Below are 23,473 nucleotides of genomic sequence, written 5' to 3'. Positions count from 1 at the left end.
TGCAGGATAAACCCACACAAAGTAGCTTGTATGGTCCAGGCCTTCACAGGTATGTCACATATTCAAAACAATTCCATTATTCCCACACTTTTTCACTGTCTCCCACAGTGGTTCCCGTCTGCTGTGGGCACCACAGGGTTTGTTTATTGCTGCCAGTGCTTGCTGCTAAACATAGCCACAGGGACAGAATAGATCACTTACTTTTTTCATTAAATATGCTAATCAAATGGTGCATGTGACAAATAAAGGCATCCCAGCTAGATTTTCAAGTGTGGGTCAACATCCTTGGGAGTAAATTACAACAGGCAATTACAGAAACGCAACCAGCCCTCTATTGATTACAGTGGATCTTGCTGTGATGTGAGTTTTCTTACTCAATGAAAATAATTGGTGGGCTAATGTGTGCTGCCATTTGCTTTGACACAGAAATAGCCACCTTCCCTTTGCACTTGGATGAATTGCTTTAAATGTGTCAGGAGAAAACTCCTGACTTGCTCCAACGGGTCTCTCTCTACAGTGAAAGAAAACAGGTCACCTGTGTTTGCTAGTAGGTAATCGGCCAGGGAATTGTATCGTCCTTGTCAACAAACAACAAAAAACATCATGCCCTTAGTCCTAATGCCCACTTGTTTTGTACAAAAAATAAATATTTGGGCTGGGGCATAGCAATGATTCTCTTATACAGGCAGGACACTGCACCTGGGTGCCCCCAATAACTCTTAAAAAGGGGAGTGTGAGGTACCGCGATGGCGAGCATGGTGAAAGGCTCTGTCCTGATCCCTGCCCACAGAAAGGCACGTCCGCACAGCCAGGGAGCTGCACTGGACTGGCATCTCAAGGGCCATCACACACGTTTCTTCATACCTGAAGCAAAAATTCCCAGGTCTGGTCCCCCTGGAATTTGCCGGGAGGAAGGCAGGGCTTATTACTCCTCCTCCTCCTACTAGAAGATTTAACTGGTGTTGCTCGGATCTTTAATTCATATAAGTTTTGTTTTTCTTCATTTAAATAACTGCTCTGAAGTGAGGCTGGGGATGATGGGTTCAGTGTGCAGGCTGCCGTGGGGGGGGAAGGACCACCACAGCGGCTTGGGGCCAGGTGAGAAGCACCTGTCCATGGCTGCTGCAGCTGCAATAGGCACAGCATAGGGGAAGGGGAGAATGCCCCCTGTCTGGCGGACAGACAGACACATGGACAAACTCTCTGAAGTATATAGTAAGTAGATAGCTGTCCCTTTCTCCACCCCTGCCTCTTGCTGGCCTAGTGGGGGTATAACTGTCCCGGTCTCCATTTCTGGCTCCTTGCTGGCCCTCCCTTGGTGATTCTGCAGTATAACTGTCCCTCCTGCCAGACCCCCCCCCCCTTTCCATTTTATGAGCAACAATCAAATTCCAGGCATATCCCATCGTCCTGGCACAACCAAACCCTGACCTTGCTTTAAGTTATGATAAGGGGAATCCAAATCAAAATGTGGTGATCTTAGCTCTTACATACAGGAGGAGTCCTTGAACAAACGGACTCACAGACGGACACAGAGCCAGACATGCACTTTTCTAAATATACAGTAAGAAGAAGATAGCAGCTCCTACCAAGTGCTGAACACTTTCCAAATACACAAAGAATTATCCCTGCTCTCAGGACCTTACGGTTGAAGAGTGGAGAGATGATTAGACAGAGATTAGGAGAACAATCTGCAATGTCTATGCAGAACACTGGAAGCATCATGGCAGAATGGATTTTGCTTTTTAAGAGAGATTTACAGGTACACAGGGCAGTGGCAAACAGATGAGCTCACCTTGCCTGGGGTTGAAATCCAGACCCTGTTTTGCAATTGGCCCCTATCTTAGTGATGGTATGAACCAAAAGCTTGGATCTGAATTGTGACAGATAAGGCAATAATCCTGCAGTGTCCCTGGGAGACCTTGTTGAGTTAAGTTAAAGTATCTTCAGGATGCACTGTATTAAAGGCAAAGTTTATGTATTTTGGTGGGCTGGGATTGGAGAGGAGGGGGGAAGTGATGTGTATCTTGCGAAAGTTCAAAGGTGTACACTTGAGGGATTATTTGTATGAATTGGATTTCCTCAGAAATACCTCGGGTAAGGTTGAGAAAAATTCCTTGTATCCCGTTGTGCAAAATCCCAGCCCTTTGAAGCTATGCCCTGAGGCACTGAGTCATTGTTCACTGGTGAATGTTCCCGGAGGTTGGAGAACAAAGGCTCAAATCACATAAAGAAATGGCTGAACTGCCCAGGCAGGGTTCTCAGAATCAGAGACAGCTACAACGTGGAGATTCGGAAGGACTTACACCTACCAGAACCTAAAGCTGGACTTGGGGGTGACTTCTAGAAAGCTTTTAAGTATGCTTGTCAGGGTTTTTTTTTTTTTTTTTTTTTTAAGTTTTCTCTGTGATGCTTTCATCTGAAAAAAAAAAATAAATGTGCTTGCTTACAAAGAGCTGTGTGGGGACTGATAGCTGATGGCAATGGTTGAAGAGAAAGCAAAGCACAGACACTGACCTGCTTGAGCCATCTGCCTTGCTGAGCAAAGCAGGCAAGGAACAGTGCAGCCTTACCAACATCATTGCGAGGAGGGAGGCAGAGACGCAGGTCTCCACTCGAGAGAGGTGACGGCTGGGAGTGAGGGTAGGTAGCATATGCTGGGTGGACCACAAGCATAGTTGTCCTTAAACTGTGACATGCCCAACTGTGACAAACTATATGCTAAGGGAAATTTTCATGCTGGAGCCTATCTCGGATCCCTTAAGAAGCTCTGTCACTTTTCTCTTCAGTGCTGAATCCCACAGTGGCCGTACTGACGAAAGGCACAGCCAAGACCCCTTCGGTATGGACAGCAGTGTGCAGCTGGCACGTTTATTTAAGAGCAAATTAAACAGACATCTCTCAGGGATGGTCTAGGTGGTACTGGGTCCTGCCATGAGGGCAGGGCACTGGACTCAATGAGCTCTCTCAAGGTCCCTTCCAGTTCTAGTGTTCTGTGAGCCTATGCTTGGTCCTTTCACAATCCCTGAAGATGGTCAACAGCAACAGCATTTATATCCCACTGCCTTGGTCGTTTGATAGTGCGGTCTTTTCTCCCTTTATCTCTGAGCAATTGCTCTTTCACGGTTTCAAGGCTTTTTCTCCGTCTATCCCTCCTTAAAGTTCATGCAGCATAGTTAGACCCATTCATGGATGCTAGGAATGGGTAAGAATTATGGTGAGGCACAAGCGAATCTCTCTGCAACCTCCAGTATCTCATGGCTGCAGAAGAGCCATAAATGTGACTTTGCCAATGTCTCTCTTGCGCTGCTGGTGCCTGGAAAACAGAAACCACTGAGGCCAATTCAAGTTTGTCATCTTCCACCCGTAGCTCACTCCTTGGAAGAGCCCAGATACAAATATCTTCTGGGTGAGGCAACTATGTCAACTGCCTTACTCACAACATTGCTGCCACCAGCACTGATTCTTCCCTGGGGGCGAAGTGTGCCCTTTCCTGGGTAGCCCTGGAAGGCGGGTGCAGGATCTGCGGAGAGGCAGGCCAAAAGGGTCCCTACCAGTTTTGCTGCAGGTAAAGCCTCTACAGACTGGGGGTGTGTGTGGGACTAGAGTGTTCCTCCCATGTCCCTGCTCATTGGCCCCTAGATAGATGGGAGCACCAGGAAGTGGATCTATCAGCTGTAAAGAGGGACTGGAGGCATGGAAGGGGAACGGAAGTCCAAGTGCTGCAGCAGTGATGACTGAGCCTGGCTTGGGAATTGAGGAGTTTTTCTCTTCCCTCCTGGACCCGGTGCCCAACGAGGCCTGTTGAAGGAGTCAAGGAGTGGCTCTAGCCCCATCAGACAGAGCGGGGTGATCTCCAATGCAGCAATTTGCAGGCCCTGGCTGGGGAGGAGAGCACCTTTACCTTTGCAAACAAGATAAACCTGAGCCAAGCAGCTCAGGCACCTACCAAAGCCTCCAGCTTTCAGCAGCCTCCAGTGGAGCTGGGCTGAGTCCACAAAATCACAATAGGAGGCAGGTTTCCACAGCCCTGTCCCTTTAGGCTCACATATGAGAGAGACCCACAGTGCTGCACATCTGGTTTTGTGGCTCCTGTGGGGAAGCTGCCTCGAGCTAGTTCTGCTGGGCTTCCCACTTCCCTTTCAGCCTCCGTGGGACGCTGCTGCGGGCAGAGAGTTTCTCACTCTGAGTTGGCAGTGAAGTAATCCGCAGAGATGAATGGGCGCTTAGGGAATAGCCTGCAGACAGCTCTCCTCCAGGAAGGACTTGGGACAGGCTGTTTTTTTGTAGTGTGGCTTAGATTTGTTCCGAGTTGTTATAGCACAATAGCACTGCTAGAAGGAAAGGACTTAAGCCTTTAAATAATGCAGAGGGGAAGCACTTTTTTATCACATACGGTCAGATCCTCAGCTGGCGTAAATAAGAGTAGCTCCGCTGCAGTACATACAGATAGACCACGGGTGGGCAATAAGACAGCTGCGATTCACCAGAGTTAGCCCCTGGCTAGATTTACTTGCACATCTGCAGGTACGGGCGATGGCAGCTTCCACTGGCCCTAGATCACCGTTCCGGGCCAATGGGAGCTTTGGGAAGTTTGGCCTCGGACACAGCTTCCTGCAGGTCCCATGGGCTGGGAACAGCAATCCGCGGCCAACAGGAGCTGCAATCGCCCGCACAGGTGAATATAGCAATGGCAGCCCAACAGAGGCTAATTCTGGCAAACCAGACCCGGCCTGCAGGCCAGTGTTTGCCCACTGCTGAGCCAGAACAGTTCACACTGCAGGAAGGACGAGGTCCGTATTCCCTAAGGCTGTGTATACACTGGGCCACTTATTCTGGAAAATCAGCCACTTTTCCGGAATAAGCTGCGAACTGTCTACACTGGCCCTTGAATTTCCGGAAAAGCAACGATGCTCTACTGTACAAAATCAGCCGCTATTCCGGAAAAACTATTCTGCTCCCGCTCGGGCATAAGTCCTTATTCCGGAACACTGTTCCGGAAAAGGGCCAGTGTAGACAGCCCAGTAGTCTTTTCCAAAAAAGCGCGTCTACATTGGCCACAGACACTTTTCCGGAAAAAGGGCTTTTCCGGAAAAGCAGCCTGCCAACGTAGACGCTCCTTTTCCGGAAAAACTGAAAACGGAATAGTATTCCGTTTTAAGCATTTCCGGAAATTCATGCCAGTGTAGACACAGCCTAAAGGTATGCTTTCCTCCTGGGAGTGAGCCAAACATGCTCTGGTTTGGTTACAGAACAGCCAGTAGGTTACCTGCCTTGCAAACTCTTCTACATCCCTTATGTTGGGGGAACACCAACAAAACCAAAGGAGCCTGATTCTGTTACTTCTTAGGCTCTTATCTGGTTCCCATTGTTATGGTATCTGAGCGCCTCTTAACTTTTAATTCATTTGCCTCGCAACTTGTCTGTGGGGTAGGGAAGTGCTATTATCTTCATTGTACAGCGGGGGGAACCGAGACACAGAAAGATGAGGGGTTTGCCCAGAAAAGCACCCTCATCTCCTTTAGGCTAGTGCAAACCTAGCAGGCACTCCCACTGTAGTCACTGGCATGACCTTGGTGTAAAACTGATGCAGGAGAAGAATCGGGCCCCCGACTGCATGGATGGATACAACTTTCATTGGATTTAACAGAGCAATCCTCAACATTGCCAATCCTCAACATTCCCTCCCCGCAAATCTTTGTTTCACTTTCTCAAAATTTCTTTCATGGGCAGGAGAGCTAGAAACTTTGTCAGAGGGTTCAAACTACTTGCCTGTGGGCATTCCCAGTGGACACAGTTGCATAATCCGGCCCGGGGCTTCCAGTGTGTGGGGGGTTCTGTCCGTTACTGGCCCCCAAGTCCTGCCCCTTCCCATCATCACCCCATCCGTTTCCCCTCACTGGCACCATGTCCCCTGAGCACATGGCTTTGGGGATCATGGGGAAGTCGGGGTGGGGTTTAGGGGCTGGAAATTGACATGTGCAACCTCCCCCCTTCCTGGCCAGCTGGCAGTTCTGGGCCGGATTGGGCAATTTCTCTGGCCAGGACTGGCCCACGGGCGGGGAGTTTGAGACCTCTGCTTTACACACTTTAAAAATCAAAAGCTGAGTCTCACCTAGTTGCTGCTCTGGAAGCTGGGGGCTGTAGGAGTAACACCAAATAGCACGAGAGGCAGGATAAAGGGCTGGCCACACTCATAGCATTGCAATGGTTTACGCCAGTCTGAATGCAGCGTGTCCAGTGAAGCAATTCTCAACCGTCACTGCTTCACCCTCTAATTCTGACTGTAGAGATCAATTAGTGCTGCTCTTCACGCCCTCCCCACATGAAGGGCTCTCGGTTGCCATGGCACTGGGACGGGAAGAACCTACACAAGGGATGTGCTCCCCCCACCCCACACACACACTATGTTCCACATACCCACGGGCAGCAGGTGAACCTCCTCTTCAGGGAGCGTTGAATCCCCCTTACTTCCTGTAGCCGAAGGAGCCTCAAGCTGATCCCTGGGCCACCATCCAGCCTGAGTGTTGGGCCATAGGCCAACCTGAGCCACTGCTGCGTTTTAGGGGAGAGGCAGAGCGGGGCGGAGAGACTTAGCCACCCCTAGTCTTTGAAACCCACTGGCCATGCACATAGCACAATTTTATAGGGCTATGAGGGATCCCAATCATGGGGCTAAGAGGCCCTTCAGGAATTGCTGCCCTGGCAGCTGAGAAATGATTCCTCTGTCATTCTGCTGCCTTATTGGGCATGGAGACATTTCTGTCCATGCAGCTTCCATTGCACAGCCCAGCTCTGTGTTCAGATACCAATTCAAGTCCCTTAGGGTATGTCTACACTACCACCCTAGATCGAACTAGGGTGGTAATGTAGGCAACCGGAGTTGCAAATGAAGCCCAGGATTTGAATTTCCCGTGCTTCATTTGCATAAAGCCGGGCGCCGCCATTTTTAAATGTCCGCTAGTGCGGACTCCGTGCCGCACGGCTACACGCGGCACGGACTAGGCAGTTCGGACTAGGCTTCCTAGTCTGAACTACCATTACTCCTCGTGAAATGAGGAGACCTTCTTTCAGAGGAGACCTTCAAAAGCCAGGTTATGTCCTGGACACCAAAGATGCTATTTTATAAGCTATGGCACTTGCTTTGATGCCATAGGTTAAAATTTGCCCTCTCCTGATTGCTCTGGGGTGCGGCTGGGATGCCGGGATGGTGATGTGTACAAAGAATTTGTCGAAGTGCTTAGCATTCCTTTGGGATGGTACATGCTGTATTTTCATCAAGGATGTTTATTGTGATGAGCAGAAAAATATTCTCTGTCATGATCACTTTTATCCCAGTGCAGGGCTGCCCAGTACTCCCAGTGTGAGCCTCAGTTCCATCCACATGCCACCTGTTTCAGAGATGGAAACGAGCCTACGCCTCGGATCCCGAGCGCCCCAAATGCCTGACACATGGATCATAACTCAGTGAACTGGGATGCCGTGTTCTGCAAGAGCAGAGCCGTAGAACCACAGCCAGTACTTCTATCTCTGGTCCCTTTGATTGGCTATGCTGAAACCCAGAGCCCTCTGTGCCTGAAAACTTAGTCTGAATGCCTAGAGGCTTTTCGATGATCATGAAAATCCAGGCTGCAATACATTGCACTACGCTGCAAAAGTTGAGCTTAACTTGTCCTTAGTTTGCTTTCTTCTGACACTTAATTACCTAATATGCACTGTGGAAATCTATGATGTAAAATCGTCTGTTTCAGAGTATATAATATTGTTTTTGATAAACGTTACATATTGCCTGCTTTGATTCTTTAATGGTAATCAGGAAAAGGAGCATTTCCTTTCCTCCCTTTCCTGGAGGCAAATTGCTGCTGGAATTGCCAAACTTTTGTTTCCCTTTTAGTTACTGTAGTAATAATAATAATAATACAGATTGAACTTCTCTAGTCTGGCACCTGACTGGTCCTGAACCAGAGAATCTGCTGACCCTGGGAAGTCAATATTGCCTAGTAGCATTACCAACACTTCCGCTGCTGACTTGCTTCTTAGAAGACGTTTAGAGCTAAGTAACAGCACAGAACACTGAGAGTCAGGACTGGTGGCTGTAAACAATCTTTATGGGACCCTGGGAGACTTGGCCACACCCAGGATAAGTGGCCACAGAATCACAGAACACTAGAACTGGAAGGGACACCGATGAGAGGTCATTGAGCCTAGTCCCCTGCCCTCACATCTGGCTAACCAAAATCATGCGGGACCATGTTTCCAGACCAGACAATGCTGGACTGGAGAGTTTCAACCTGCAATCGTTTTTAATGTATTGGTGCCCAGGGCCAAAACTCCTCCAGGAACCTTGACAAAAATTCAGATAGTTTGCTATAGAGTAGCTCAGTGTGCAAACGCAGGCTGCAAACCCATTGCAGCGGATGAAGTTTTAGTGGACAAAGGATGGTCTTGTTAGGACACTGTGATGAACATTCTCCCCTCAGCCACAGACTCTCTGATTGAGCTTGGTCAAGTCATTTCACTGCTCTGAGCCTTAGTTACCAGAGATGTATCTTTGGCTCATGGGGTGCTGTGAACATGACCCCATATCTACGTGGGAGGAATGGCGATATTAGTGGGAGAGAAGGGTCCTATGTAAATACCTGCAGAGATAAAGGATGGCCCTTGCCTCCTGTGGAGACCTTAGTAAAATTCAGACTTGAGCAATGTGAGACTCTTGCAGATTGCAAGCCATTCTCTTTTTGAAGTTGTATGTTGGTGCCCACCTAAGGGAATGTGGCTTTTGGGCTTGGGGGAATTCGGGTCTTGTTTGCATGGTGTGATCATTTGCATTGTTATGTGGATTCAAAGCTACATGATGAAACTAGCCACTGGGTGTACAACTGTTGCTCACCGCACCACATGTGACTAAAACTGAAAGGGTAAAAAACAAACAAAAACCAGCCTGAACCTTTCTGTTGTTTTGTTTCTTGCATCTCCCTCAGCCTGGAGATTGCTTTGGTCAGCTCCTTTTGTATTCCTGGTCAGTTTCATGCTTCTGCGTCTCTTGTGGTAACACAGTGGCCAGCGCTGGATTGTTAACTCTCCCACCTTACTCACCATTCCTCTGAAGACTTGGGAGTCGGTTGAAGTTTTAAATAAGACACGTCTATATTTGGTTTGTAACCTCCCTCCCAAAACGCTGTAGCTTCCCTCACCAAAAACGTAAAAGCTGGAGGCCCAATTGCGCAATGCCTCGTTAGAGAGATAGTGGCCAAAAAGATGCTTTCCTTCTTCCCTCCCTTGTCTTGTGTCGCCATGGGAGGGCTAGTCACAAAGGGCCAGATTTTCTGAGGTATTTAGACACCTAAAGATGCGGACTAGCATTGGTTTCAAAGGGTATGTCTACACTAGCCCCCTAGTTCGAACTAGGGAGGCTAATGCAGGCATTCGAAGTTGCAAATGAAGCCCAGGATTTAAATATCCCAGGCTTTATTTGCATCTTCCCGTCTGGTCACCATTTTGAAATTCCACTAGCCCGAAGTAACTGCCCGCAGCTACACACGGCAGTGAAACGGTAATTCAAACTAAGTCCTTAGTTCCAATTAACTGTTACTTATCCTGGAATGAGGTGTAACAGTTCATTCGAACTAAGGACTTAGTTTGAATTACTGTTTCACTGCTGTGTGTAGCTGCGGGCAGTTACTTTGGGCTAGTGGAATTTCAAAATGGCGACTGGACGGGACCATACAAATAAAGCCTGGGATATTTAAATTCCGGGCTTCATTTGCAACTTCGAATGCCTACATTAGCCTCCTTAGTTCGAACTAGGGGGCTAGTGTAGACATCCCCAAAGGGAGTTAAGTTCCCAGGTGCTTCTGAAAATCCCACTAGGCAGCTATTTGCCTAAATATATTAGGGAATCTAAGTCAAGCCTTATGCTCAGGGATCATACTCAATGGCATTACCCTCCCCAGAGAAATGGTCTTGCAGGAATGTGTGGTCTGTATCATTCCATTGTCAAGAGAGCTGCAAGACTTCTACGGCTCATGCTCCTGGTTTTGCCACCTAGGCCAGGTCTACACTAGGGGACAAAGTCAAACTAAGATACCCAACTCCAGCTATGTGAGTAGTTCGAATTTCCACGACAGCCCCACTGTGGCAGGTCGCCAGGAGAAACTCTCATGTTGACTTACCTTACTCCTTGTGACACGGTGTATTACCAGAGTTGACAGGGGCATGATAAGCATGATCTTTAGTAGACCCACTAAATCCCACCTTATCTCCCAGAAAGCAGAGACAAGGCCTGAGAACTTCTTATGGGAAAGCATGCTTCCTAATTCCCCACCCCTCGTACTGTGAGGTTGTGCCTTTCCACCTGCCATCTAGTGCTGCTCCTATATTAGTTGCTGGTGACCCGTTGAATAATATTGGTGGAACACTTGGACTCATTGTATGGTTGCTGGTGTCATGAAGAGGAATGGAGCCTGCTATTCTGTGACTGTATGCTCCTATCATTTGCAGGAGGTAAATCCCACTATCACTTCCTATGCCCAGAAACACAACCGGAGTATTGCTTACCCATGAAACACCCAGGTCCCACACTCATCTGCCTTTGTGATGTAATTCTCAGGCAGCAGGCCAGAACAGCCGGTCGCCAGGGACGTGCCATAGATCCAACCCTCGCTGGTGCTGGTTTGCTCCACCGGGGACATGAAAATGAAGTCCCCTGGAACCAGCTCAAGCTCGTCATCATTCTGCGGGATGTAGGGGTAGATCACTTGCAGCGTCTGGGGAGATGGAGCAAGAGAGAGCATGTGAGAAGGGCATTAAGGAACCTTGGGCCATGCGAGAAGGCTGAATGAATGAACTTGCATGTGCCTCTCCCCTGCTGTCTACTGCATTCCCCCAACTAGACCATTAACCCTTCTTAAGCCAGTAAAAGAGAAACAGTCTAGTTTTCAATAGGAGGTCAGACGAGATGATCACAGTGGTCCCTTCTGGGCTTATAATCAATAAAAACATCTTTAGAGCGTGCCGCCTGCCACATCCCAGCGGCAAAGTATTTAATTCTCGTTGGCAGGAAATTTTCAGTTTCCATTGGCCTATTTCCTACCTTTGCACCTACCCATGCTGTTCTTTGTGCTTTCCTAAATAATTTCTTGTTCCCCGATTCAGTAAAAAAATTTAAGCCTGTTCTTAACTTGAAGCATCCCTTTGACGTCAGTGGTTCTAGGCAAATGCTTAAAGATATACATTTGCTTTGGTCCATAGCTAAATCGGGGACTTGGGTTTTTACACACATGAGGTTCCCAAGGATCATTGATGTGTTTACTTGTCCTAAGTAAAAGAACACCCTTCTTTATCACTTCTTATTGGCTTTGAAGGTGAGGCAGTGACCCTTTGTCACAGGGCTAATATGTTTGAACTCGTGATATTCTGCTCTCATAACTCACTGTAAGGACATTAAGAAAACAAAATGAAAGGTGACGAGGAATTTACTGCCTAGACCATCTCATTTTACAATCCTTTCCTAAGATGAATGGGCTCAGGTTTGAAGGCAGGTGGAGAAGTGGCAAAGAATTTGAATTCTATTCCTGTCTGTTGCACTATGATGTGATGAAAATAGATGTCCCATGTTGTATGCTCATGCCTGTGTGTGAATTAGCTGAGCAAGTATTTGGGATGTGGGTGTACAGATATAACCTGCAATGTTCAAGACAGCACAGATGGGACTTTAAAAAGTTTTGTTTTGTTTTATTATATGTTTACAAATGGGCACTCCCCCTCCCCCCGTATAACTAAACAAAAATGTTTTTGTGGGGATGGAGGTTTTTTTTTAAATGTTTTAAATACAATTGAGCTGTTCTCTTCTGCCAGCTGGGAGCCAGCATCTATTGTAGGTTGTGACACAGAATGGCAAGCAACCTTCTCTGCCAACTGAAGTGGAGTCAAATGTTGATCAGCAGCTTTCCTTGTAAATATCCACAGCCATTCTCTACTCCAACAAAAGGTTTGCTGTCCCCTGGCATGTCTGAGTTCTGCATTAGCAACTTGCAGCTAAGTTAGTCCTGTTTTTCATCCCCATCCAGTGTTCAGTCTACGCTGCTGTCAGCCTCGCCGGGCCCGGGGCGAAGGAGCAGTACTGGGGCAGCCAGCCCTCAGCGCTGCATGGAGAGGGCTGCTGCAGCCTGCCTGTGCCAGTTCTCAGAACTGCGCAGCGCCGCGTTCTAGTTGTGATTTAAAGGGCCTGGGTGGGGCTCCAGCCACTGCTGTGGCAGTGGCCCTTTTGGATTACTGAGCCCTGGGGAAGCCGCTCCCTTTGCAGTCTCCCTTCCTTCCCCCTTCCCCCGGCAACTTTCATCACAAAGCAAACATCTGAGCAGCTCTGGCCTGAAAACCCCTTGGGGCAGGGCCTAGCACGTGCACTAACAGCACCGCAGTGTCCGGTCTCACGTTTGGAGCGTGGCCACATTCCTGAGATCCGAGTAAAATGCGATAAACTGCAATTGTCTGTGACAGGATTTCTGGACTCCAAAAATTACCTCATGATTCGCAAATCTTATATCTCGAGAGAAGATTGCAGCGACCCAGTCGCATCCTAGCTTGACGTCGATGTTCTGAGCTAATTTCTCCAGCGTGGGCAAGTGGCTGGTTTGGAAGTGGTAGGCCAATGTCACGTGTAGCTGTTTCTTATGGGGCTCTACATGCACATCTGCAATGAGAAAGGTGTGATCAACAGCACGCGACTGTCACGTTTAACACAAGATTCTTGCTCCGTTTTCAAAGGCCCCGGAGCCTTCGCCCCACAGCTACGAGAGCACTGAACTAAACTTGCCAGTTAGTAAAGGGGAGACAAGTGCATTCCGGCCTCTGAAATCAACCTGCACACTGGCACCGATCTGAGTCTGACCCTTCAGCATTAGATTAGAGGAGCACTTGGTACGGGTGAAGACAGGGTGCCTCATGAAATCTTGTATAACCCACTGCCTGTTGAGACTGCGTTCTGCTTCCCCAGGCTGTGCACCTGATGTGCAGAAGAGAGGAATCTGCTACTGCCTGCAGCGCCAAGGTTTAGCAGGTCTTAGGATCATGCTTTTAGCACAGAGATCCCTGGTTCGTTCTCTGGTCGTGACCAAGATGCCAAACTCTTAAAATCAGGAATAAGGGATCTTTCGGAAAAGGCTTTATTTTCTGAAAGATCCGCGTCTAGACTGGCGCTTTTTTCCGGCAAAGCTCCGAGCCGGAAAAAAGCGGCAGCCATGTTTATGCAAATGAAGCGGGGAGGATTTAAATCCCCGCTTCATTTGCAATTGCGCTGTGTCTAATTTGCATCCCTTTTACGGAAAAGGAATGCAGTCTAGACACAGCCTTAGTGTGACTACCAACCTTGGGAATCAAATGAATTTATTCAGTCAGATCCTCAGCTGGTGACTTGGGTGGAGTTTTGCCAATTTACACCAGCTGAGGATCTGGCCCGGAGTATTTCCCACAGAAGGGATGCTGTTCAGGGAGCGCCACTGCCTCCCAAAAGTGCCTCCACCCTGATTTGGAAAGACCACTTCTGGGGGAAAGTTAGTCCTGACTTTCACCTCCACCCAGTCTTCAGTCTATGCTGCTAACAAGGAGGCCAGGTTTGGTGGGGCAGCTCTCTCTTAAGGACTGGGCTCTGATTTTAAAACAGCCCATCGAAAGGCTCGCTCATGACCTGCTCACAAAGATTTTGGCAGCAGAGCAGATACATTTTACCATGACATATCAGGCATATTTAGCATTAGTCAAGCTACAACACTTGGGACTCTCAAATGCCTGCCTTGGGCATTTTTTTCCTGTGTACAGGCCATCCCCGCTATACGTCGCCTTGGTATACTTCGGTTCCACACTAACGTCGTTGATGAATTTAGGAACTGTTTCCTTAGAAGTCCTCCCATTCCCCAATCTTATGTCACTCATAAACAAAAAAGGAAAAAATAAAAATCTGCTCAAATGAAAGTCAGCCGCTTGAACTCAAATCAAAGAAATTCCCCACTTTACATTGTTTCGCTATACGCCCACGTTTTTTGGAACGTATCTTGGACGTATAGCAGGGACGGCCTGTACTCACCCACTTTAGAAGCAGCTTCTGCAGCAAAGTCAGCAGCAAACTTCTTGAGGACCTCAGCACTGTCTTCCTTGACAAAAAGCCCAATGAAGTTTGAAGATGTGTAGAGCTCCAAAGGCAGAGGAGCAGGGAATTTGCATTTCCATCGCATCACTGTGGCCTGTAGGGCTTCATTAAGCGCATCAACCTTGCTGTCTTCACACTGCCAAGGGAAGCAGGACAGAAGTTCCTTAGGTAGCGGGAATTCATTCCCTGGGACCATATATACCCTTGGCACGTATTTAGAGAAGAAAGGAAGAGTTCAAGGTGATGGCGCTAAATGGCTTTAAAGCTTGAACTTTTGTGAAAGTAGAAGAATGTAAAGAAACAGTGTATTCATCAAACATGAAACAAATAAGACAAGCACAACTTTTCCATGGATTTGTATTCATTCTCCTATTGCACTTGTTCTAGATCTATTTGTTGGGGTTTCCCCAAGACTTCTTCCACTTGGTTCCACAAGAACTTAGCTCATCTCCCATGTTATCAATCAGGCACACAGCAAAGCTAGGTGGAGTTGATTAGATTCAAACATGGGGGTGGGTATAAGCATATCACACCCCCTAAAATACACAGCACCACTCTTACTTTATGTATGTTTGTCATTACTTTGCTTTGACTTTACATTTTGGGGTTGGTTTAGGATTGGAACTCTGTAGGAACCAATCCCAGGACAATATGCGCTATCCATAAGCAATTTATTTTTTACCTCATCTTACCTCCAGGCTTATTCTATCCATTGTTATCTTGTCCATTTGTAGATGATTCCCTCGGGCTACGTCTACACTGGCATGAATTTCCGAAAATGCTTTTAACGGAAAAGTTTTCCGTTAAAAGCATTTTCGGAAAAGCACGTCTAGATTGGCAGGATGCTTTTTCGCAAAAGCACTTTTTGCGGAAAAGCGTCCATGGCCAATCTAGATGCGGTTTTCCGCAAAAAAGCCCCGATCGCCTTTTTTCGGGATTGGGGCTTTTTTGTGGAAAACAGTACTATGCTGTCTACACTGGCCCTTTTGCGCAAAAGTCTTTCGGAAAAAGACTTTTGCCCAAACGGGAGCAGCATAGTTTTTCCGGAAAAGCACTGATGATTTTACATGAGATCATCAGTGCTTTTCCGGAAATTCAAGCGGCCAGTGTAGACAGCTGGCAAGTTTTTCCGCAAAAGCAGATGATTTTGTGGAAAAACTTGCCAGTCTAGACACAGCCTAGGTGTTCCCCTTTATCTTAGCTAGTACAGACATTCTGTTGACAGATTGCTGATCTATTTGTCTCCCCAATATTGTTTCCCAAGAAATCAACCCATTTCTAATTACTCATGTCAAGTCAGGTCTGCATCAGTGATTAACTTATTTCCAAAATGCCCATCAATCACATTAGTAGCCTTGCAAAGTTAGTTACATCAGTGACCTTCTAGAAGGAAGAACGAATCCCCTACTTGTTTTTCTCTTCTTTATGATTCCTAGAAGACAGATATCAGATGTCTTGCTCTTTGATTTTATCTTTCAGAAGTTTTATCATAGCCATTCTTATGTAGTCAAATACAAAGAAAACACAGCAGGAATAAATGCAGTTGTAACAGCAACAGAATATGAAATATTCATAGGCAAATACCCCTGAGTGTTTATAAGATAAATAATTCCCTAACATCTCCTGCACTACTCCCCAAAAAAGATGCATTAGAAGCCCAATATCACCGGAGTCTGTCTGTAAAGCTCTCAAGAGCTCCATTCCATAGCTGGAGCTTGTTTCTCTGTAGGTTTGTGTTAGCTTTTTCCATGAGAGCAGTGTTAGTTAGCTCAGTCAGCCAATGAAAGAATGTGTGTGGGGGATGGAAATAGCAGATTTCCTTTTCCACCAAATGACTCTTTTAGCCACTAAGTGTTACAGCAATCTATTTCCTGGCATTACTTATACACGCTGGATTTCTTAGAATGCCCCAAACACAGAGGCTTGAGTTGGGGAAACCTCTACCACTGTCATCTTAAAGCACCAGACACTTTGTTCCACATCATGGGCATACTTTGACATTCAGAGATTCTCTGAGACAGATTGCATGGGAGCTGCCACAGCACCACTCTTTGCCATATGGGGAGAGTCAAGCTTTAAGCAGTCACCCAGGATTCCAATAATATCAATTCACAATTTTGTTTTGAACAAAACCCACAAACAGAACTCTGTTCTGCACAGACTATGTCAGATATTGTCCCACCTGTCAGAGCAAAAGGAAATGTTTAGCATCTTTTCCCATTTTTCTTTATAGCACAGTCAATAGGTAACACACAGTCAATGTGATTTATGTGTGTAACCCACAAGATGTTTTTGGCTAGCATGCTTTTTAAGGTGCACTTCAAGCTCCTTTATAATTCTGAGTCAAATAAACGACCTTGCTCTACTGGGTAGCTAATATTTATCATAAAGATACAAGAAACAGGCTAAACATATTTGTTCAATAATGTATTTTATGGCCCATGGTTAGCCACACAGATTTGAGTTTTGAGCTACTAGAACATTTAAATAGGGGGTGAGGATTACAGATAGGTATGGAAGGAGAGTTGGTGAGATTAAGTGGTTATGGACTTGATTTTCTGTGGGGAAAGGCCAGCCATGCGACGAATAAGGCTGTGATGTGGCCACCCTAAGAATCAAACACTGGACTTCTGGAGGAGCATCAGTGTATATTCTATCTAGTGAGACATGTGGGAGCAATGGTAGTGATGATGTTAGCGATGCATGTGACAGTCGTTAAGGTCAAATTGATGCCGGTCTGTGACTGACACCCATTTTGTACGAGGGGCCCTTGAATTCTCTTTCGAGCTCTGCCAGGGTATGTCTACACTGCAGAGTTTTTCTGAAAACACTTGTTACGTCCACACTGCAGTCGCGTTCTTTCAAAAAAAAAAAAAAAAAAAAAAAAACCTGAAAGAACAAAGGGACTCTTCTGACTTTGGTAAACCTCTTTCTACGAGGAAGAAGCCTTTTTCCAAAAGAGCTCTTTTGGAAAAAGGTATGTGTGGATGGGGAACAGGAAGTTCAAAAGAAGAGGTAAGAGGAAAAAGCGCAGGTGGCCATTTCATCCATAGTAATCACAACTTAAATGTGAGATAGCATCCATTCAGTGTGGACGCTATCTGTCGAAAAAGCAGATCACTTTTTCGATGCCCTTTGGCAGTATAGATACTCTCCTTTGGAAGAAGTTTTTTTGGAAGATCTCTTCTGGAAAAGCTTATTCCGAAAGAAGCCTGCAGTCTAGACATAGTCCCAGTCATTTACTGTGTGACCACGAGCAAATCATGTCACTCCTCTGTGGCTCAATTTTGCTCATCTGTAAAATGTCCTCAGCGATACTTCTGTGCTGGGAAACTGAATTCATACTTACAAAGATCCCCGGATAAAATACCGCATAGAAGTTCAATGCAGATGCCATCTCCTAGAACCCTACCACATTTTTCAGAGGATTTCAAGGGCCTCCTCTCCAATGATATGATTTTGCTAAGACAGTTATGGTTTGGAATTGACTCGCTTAAAAACCATTTTGCTTCCCAGCATGACATGCATCAGGCAAACCAAGCAATAATATTCCTTGAATTCCCACAAGCACAAAGCATTTTACGATGACTGGAGAAACCTGTAACTCAACCTGCCTGAACCTGGCAATGGTTGCTGCTAAACAAGATGCACATGGCAACTGAAGAAGTAGTGCAGGCTCACCATAAAGAACTGGCACAGAGTGATGTGTGGGAAGATGTTGTGAGCCTTGTTCTTCCCACAGATCTGCTTCGACTGCTGCCAGAAATCAGAGAGCTTCTGAGCCAAAGGACCGGTGGGGCGCAGGTATAGGACATATTCCCGAGGCAGGGGGTCATCAAGGAATGGGTCCCCCACATGAGAGAACAACCTGAGAGAGACAGGAAGGAAGAGGTGGCTAGGCTTCATAAGAGATTAAATAAAAAGGCAGATACTGAAGCAGAAATAACCAAAATCAGAGTTCTTCCCCACACCCCGTATTACTAGCTCTGGGGCCACTGATCTCCCAGGGACCAGGCATGGAATTGCTGTGCACTCCTACTGTCTCTATGTCCAGAGTGGTCTAGTTATTAAGTAAGGAGAAAGTCTGGTCTTTCAGTTAAGAGTTTGGACTCTGACTCAGTAGACCCAGGCTCAATCTTTGGCTTTACCATGGACTCTCTGGGTGACCATGCATCAAAAGAGCTTCATAATTTTGAGTACCACCCTCCCCAACACATTAATGGGCCCTGATTGCTAGAAGGCAGATGTTTCAGTCCTCTCTGAAGATCATGACCTTTAACTTGTTCTCAGTGCAGACATTCAAAACCAAGGCACCCAAAACCCCTTGTCACCTTAGAAGATTTAGATCTTATACTTGCTCCGTTCCACAACTGTGAAGTGGAGGTGATAAAACTTCCTTTCTCTCACCGTCATCTGCCTTGCCTTTTGACACTGTCACCATCTCAGGGCAGGACCTGTCTCTGACCAAATGCCTTATGCTGCCTACACTACCAAGCCCTGATCTTGCTAGTATTACCCCCCCAGGAACTGCCAGGCTGCGTCTAGACTGGCAAGTTTTTCTGCACTTTTGCGGAAAAACTTGCCAGCTGTCTACACTGGCTGCTTGAATTTGCTCAAGAACACTGACTATCTAATGTAAGATTGTCAGTGTTTTTGCGCAAATACTATGCTGCTCCCGCTCGAGAAAAAGCCCTCTTACGCAAATGCTTTTGTGCAAGAGGGCCGGTGTAGACAGCTAAAAACTGTTTTGCGCAAAAAAGCCCTGATGGCGAAAATGGCGATCGGGGCTTTCTTGCGCAAAACCGCATCTAGATTGGCACGGAAGCTTTTCCGCAAAAAGTGCTTTTGTGCAAAAGCGTCCTGCCAATCTAGACGCTCTTTTCCGCAAATGCTTGTAACAGAATAACTTTTCTGTTAAAAGCATTTGCAGAAAATCATGCCAGTCTAGACGTAGCCCCATGGTATCCACAAACAACAATCATTCACATTATATCTGTAAAATAATTTAAATAAATCTTCTCCACTTTTTAAAATGATTACTTCATACCAACCAGTCACATGCTGCTTGAACACTTCTTCCGCCAGTGGATGCCAGGGCTTTTTGTCTGAGGAAGGGGAGGAAAAGAATATTCCAGCGTTAGTATTACCAGGAGTAGACAGAAAGGGGACAGTAACATTGGCTGCTTGCATTGGACTCTGCAATTCATCAGGAATATTCTGTGGTTCTGGGTGTGCAGACTGAGGCAATCACTAAGGGCCAGATCTGATGTCCTAACTCCTGCTGAGTCCTGCATTCCTCTAAGAACGTTCCAATTTAACTCAATTTGTGGAGCACAGCACCAGAAGAGACCCAGACCCAGAGACGCACCCCCTGAATTGGTGCCCCACCCACTGCTCCACGTCCCTGTTCGTCATCCAAACAGGAGCATTCTGCTCAGCTGATGCAAACTCAGCCTGAAGTTTTGCTCCTTCCCAATCCTACCCACTACTTCCTCTCATCAGGTGAGTGCTGTTGAACGCCAGATCTTCCAATTTTATCATGAGCCTCGTGATATTTAATAAAAGCGGCGAGGAGTCCTGTGGCACCTTACAGACTAACCGAAGTGTTGGAGCATAAGCTTTCGTGGGCAAAGCTTATGCTTCAACACTTCGGTTAGTCTATAAGGTGCCACAGGACTCCTCGCCGCTTTTGCAGATTCTCTGATACGTGATATTTAATGTTGCACTTGATGCCCCGGCTCCTGGAGGCACATGATTATGTGGGGGTCTCAGCACTCATTTTAAGCAAAAGGAAGTTTCTAGTGCTCACAGTTGCACAGAAAGTTTGAAAAAGTGACCTGAGCACACCCCAAAGGCTTGAAATAGGAGTCCAACAGAGAGAACCCCAAACTTAAAAACAACGCATAAGAGTTTGTAGCCAAGTTTGTGACTTTCTGAGATCTGACTCGTGATTCTGGAACATGTGGGGTTGGCAACATGGCATTTACATATTGCATCACTGCAAGAATATCCAGCTTAGGAGGTGTGTTCTCTCTTTGAGCTTTCATTGTGAAAGGACTGCAGTATTTTATTTATAAAAACGGGGAATATGGTTTCCCTCTGCTTACAAAAATAACTTCCTATTCCCTGTGCAACCTCTTAGCTGCCCATAGTGCATTTCACTTGTCAAATCAGCACCATTACCTAAATGTGAAGATTCTGCATGGAATCTGGATCTATTCTAAATGCACCTTATGACAGGCTTAATCAAATTAAAAGTTGCTCGATCAGTTCACACAAGACACCAATATCTGTTTTCTTTCACTTAGCGGGCTGCATAATAGATGGAACACCTTTATTTCAGATCTATCGCTACCAGGATTTTAAAATGATCTATTTGTTGGCCTTTTGATCAGCATGAAAATCAAAGTGGATGGATATGAAAGTCGGGGTGCCTCAGGCAGCTTTAAGAACAGTGAAAAACAACCACCACCAGGGGGCACAAAGCAAATATTTTCAGCCTGGAAAAACTATGGAAAAACTGCTAAATGTGTGCAACTCTTGTTAAACTGATCATGTTCCTGTTCTGATATTTCTCTATTAAGAGCATAACTATTCCCTGTTATTCTAACAAAGATTGAATAAAAATGCACCAAAGTGTTCTGTTGAGCAGTCAGGACAATACAGGAGGAAATCAATACACGGCAATTTAATGTTGGATAGCGCCTATTTATATAATGCACTGAAAAGCAGTTATCCCTGGAATGGTCAATTAGGCTCTGGAATTCAATTACTACGGTAAGAGGTCAAGAACTCATTAGGATTTTAAAAGGAAATAGATGTGTATATGGATATAATTGTGTATGCTACAACTTGAAGAACTCTGGAAAGGACAGAAATCTCATGTTTCTCACAATTGGGGGTCAGGATGAAACTTCCCTGGGGAGCAGGCTATCTAGTAATCCCCTACTGCAGGGTGGCACCCAGTGTTGGAGACAGGATACTGGACCTAGTTAGGCACATACAGCTCTCTCCTAAGAATAAAAGGGACTCCAAGAGAGTCTACATCAGTGGTGGGCAACCTGCCCACGGGCTGCATGGTCCATCGGGGCTCTGTGTGTGGCCCATGACACATGTTGTTTATGTTGCTCATGCACAGGGTTTCCAGATCCCTTTGGTTTCCATCCGCACAGGTTTTTTTCCTACCGGTGTTACTAAAGTGGCACACCATTCAAGCCAGGGCACGTGAAGTGAGGTCCATGCTAACTGCACACAACACTGACTGGCTACATCTACACTGGCATGATTTTCCGGAAATGCTTTTAACGGAAAAGTTTTCCGTTAAAAGCATTTTCGGAAAAGCACATCTAGATTGGCAGGACGCTTTTCTGGAAAAGCACTTTTTCTGGAAAAGCGTCCGTGGTCAATCTAGACGCGCTTTTCCGCAAAAAAGTCCCGATCGTCATTTTCGCGATCGGGGCTTTTTTGCGGAAAACTCTACTGTGCTGTCTACACTGGCCCTTTTCTGGAACAGTTTTCCGGAAAAAGACTTTTGCCCGAACAGGAGCAGCATAGTTTTTCCGGAAAAGCAAAGATGATTTTACATTAGATTGTCAGTGCTTTTCCGGAAATTCAAGCGGCCAGTGTAGACAGCTGGCAAGTTTTTCCGGAAAAGCGGCTGATTTTCCGGAAGAACTGGCCAGTGTAGACACAGCCACTGTGAGAGCCATGCGCTCCCTCTGCATCCCATCGAAGTGCTGCTATAGTTCAGTCGGCACCCCTCCCCTCCCAAATTCTAGGTATGCAACAGCTGTTAGCAAAACTACTCTATCCTGGGAGTCCGTCTTAGTTAGGATAATCTATAAAGATGAAGAAGGGTCACTCATGCAGCCCACTAACTAGCCTAGCTTGCCCATTGCTGGTCTGCATCCTTGAAACTCAGGGCTCTGAAGCCTTGAATAATCAATCATGTACGCACAGTGGCATCTTTCCCAGGATCGAGCAGCAGAAGCATTCAGCTACATGTACAGTTTCTGTGAGGGTAATGATTCTGCTTGTTGCCCTTCTTTCCTCAAGGAACATGGAGCTGGAACCAACATAGGTAGTGGCTGGTTTTATATCCCAGTTGTTAAACGGGTCTAGACAGCTGCCTTCATATTGTTCTATGGATGGCATAAGCTGTCTCAGAACTCTATGCAATAAAAATTTGCCTCACAACAGGAAAAACTCTATTCAGTTTCTTAGCTGGCCTCCAATGGTACCCTCAAACTTAAGTGCTATGTTATGGTTTATTGTAAAGTGAAGGCTTCCTGACATCTGTAAGCTGACTGGCGACAGTTCATGTAAGCTAGGAGATAAGTGTATCCTCTGGGGTTGGAGGACATGAGTGCAAAGGGCCTGAGGCTGGCAGTTCTGGGTTCATGGCTCTGGAAGGGAATTAATTGAATGTGTACAGCAGGAGAATGGGGTCAGTGCTATCGGGCATTTCATTCGTAGTTCTGCTAATGGCTCACTGTGCATATCTGCCATGCCTCAGTTTCCCTGTCTATCCCTCGTTAGTGTTTTTGAACGCACTCTGATATCCGCTCAGGAATAGCGCAGCTCAAGCACCAAGCATTACTAATACATGGGTACAGCCATGCATGAATGAGAGGGTATGTCTACACTGCAACGTTATTTTGAAATATCTTATTTCGAAATAGTTAATTTGAAATAAGTTATTTCGAAATAGCGCATCCACACTGAGTGGACGCTGAATCGCATTTAAGGCTGGCTGGAACCAGGTCTGGCAGGGCATCAGGTCAGGAGTTACTTAGCCTCAGGCAGCAGCCACACAATCTGAGGCCTCTGCTTAAAGGTACCCCCACTGGACAGCCAGTTCTCAGCTTTCTCTGCTTGCTTGCCTACCTCGATGAGGCACAACAAAGCATTTTGTCTCTATGTGCTCTGGTTGCCTTCACTCGGGACACCACAGCACTCTGCAATATGGAGCCAGAGCTGCCCCTGGACACAGAAAGTAGGAATAAGAAATCCTCCGGAAAAGGGCTTATTCTCCGGAGAATCGTGTCTAGACTGGTGCTTTTCTCCAGCTTATCCCCAAGCCGGAAAAAAGCGGCAGCCATGTAAATGCAAATGCCGCGGGGGATATTTAAATCCCCCGCGGATTTGCAATTCCGACTGGTCTAATCTGCATCCCTTTTCCGGAAAAGGGGTGCAGCGTAGACACAGCCTTATAGTTTCATTAACTTCAGTGGAGCTTTGTCAATTTACACCAGCTACATTTCTGACCCTAGAATTTCATTAGCTCAGCTTCTTCTACTCACTTATAGTCAAATGGCCTCAGAACAACAA

The 23,473-nt window shown here is 46.4% G+C and overlaps 1 protein-coding gene across 3 annotated transcripts in view; it reads right to left on the bottom strand.

Annotated features, from left to right (window-relative positions):
- Nucleotides 1-23,473, bottom strand: part of UBASH3B (ubiquitin associated and SH3 domain containing B) — a 120,363-nt gene that overhangs the window by 29,323 nt on the left and 67,567 nt on the right. For 2 of the 3 annotated variants that reach the window (XR_012899357.2, XM_075916516.2), the window contains exons 2-6: nucleotides 19,195-19,248; nucleotides 17,825-18,011; nucleotides 14,081-14,279; nucleotides 12,522-12,691; nucleotides 10,558-10,766 (exon numbers count right to left, since the gene is read on the bottom strand). Coding sequence is in view for 2 of the 3 variants with exons in the window: in XM_075916516.2 (XP_075772631.1) it covers nucleotides 10,558-10,766; nucleotides 12,522-12,691; nucleotides 14,081-14,279; nucleotides 17,825-18,011; nucleotides 19,195-19,248 (819 nt within the window). In the remaining variant the exon portion in view is untranslated. Of the gene's footprint in view, nucleotides 1-10,557; nucleotides 10,767-12,521; nucleotides 12,692-14,080; nucleotides 14,280-17,824; nucleotides 18,012-19,190; nucleotides 19,249-23,473 lie in introns of all 3 variants that reach the window. The other variant, XM_075916517.2, reaches the window with a different exon arrangement.

This window comes from Pelodiscus sinensis, chromosome 25 (assembly GCF_052426305.1).
Source record: "Pelodiscus sinensis isolate ZL-2025 chromosome 25, ASM5242630v1, whole genome shotgun sequence".
Lineage (NCBI taxonomy): Eukaryota > Metazoa > Chordata > Testudines > Trionychidae > Pelodiscus > Pelodiscus sinensis.
This window is presented reverse-complemented; position numbering and strand designations above follow the sequence as displayed.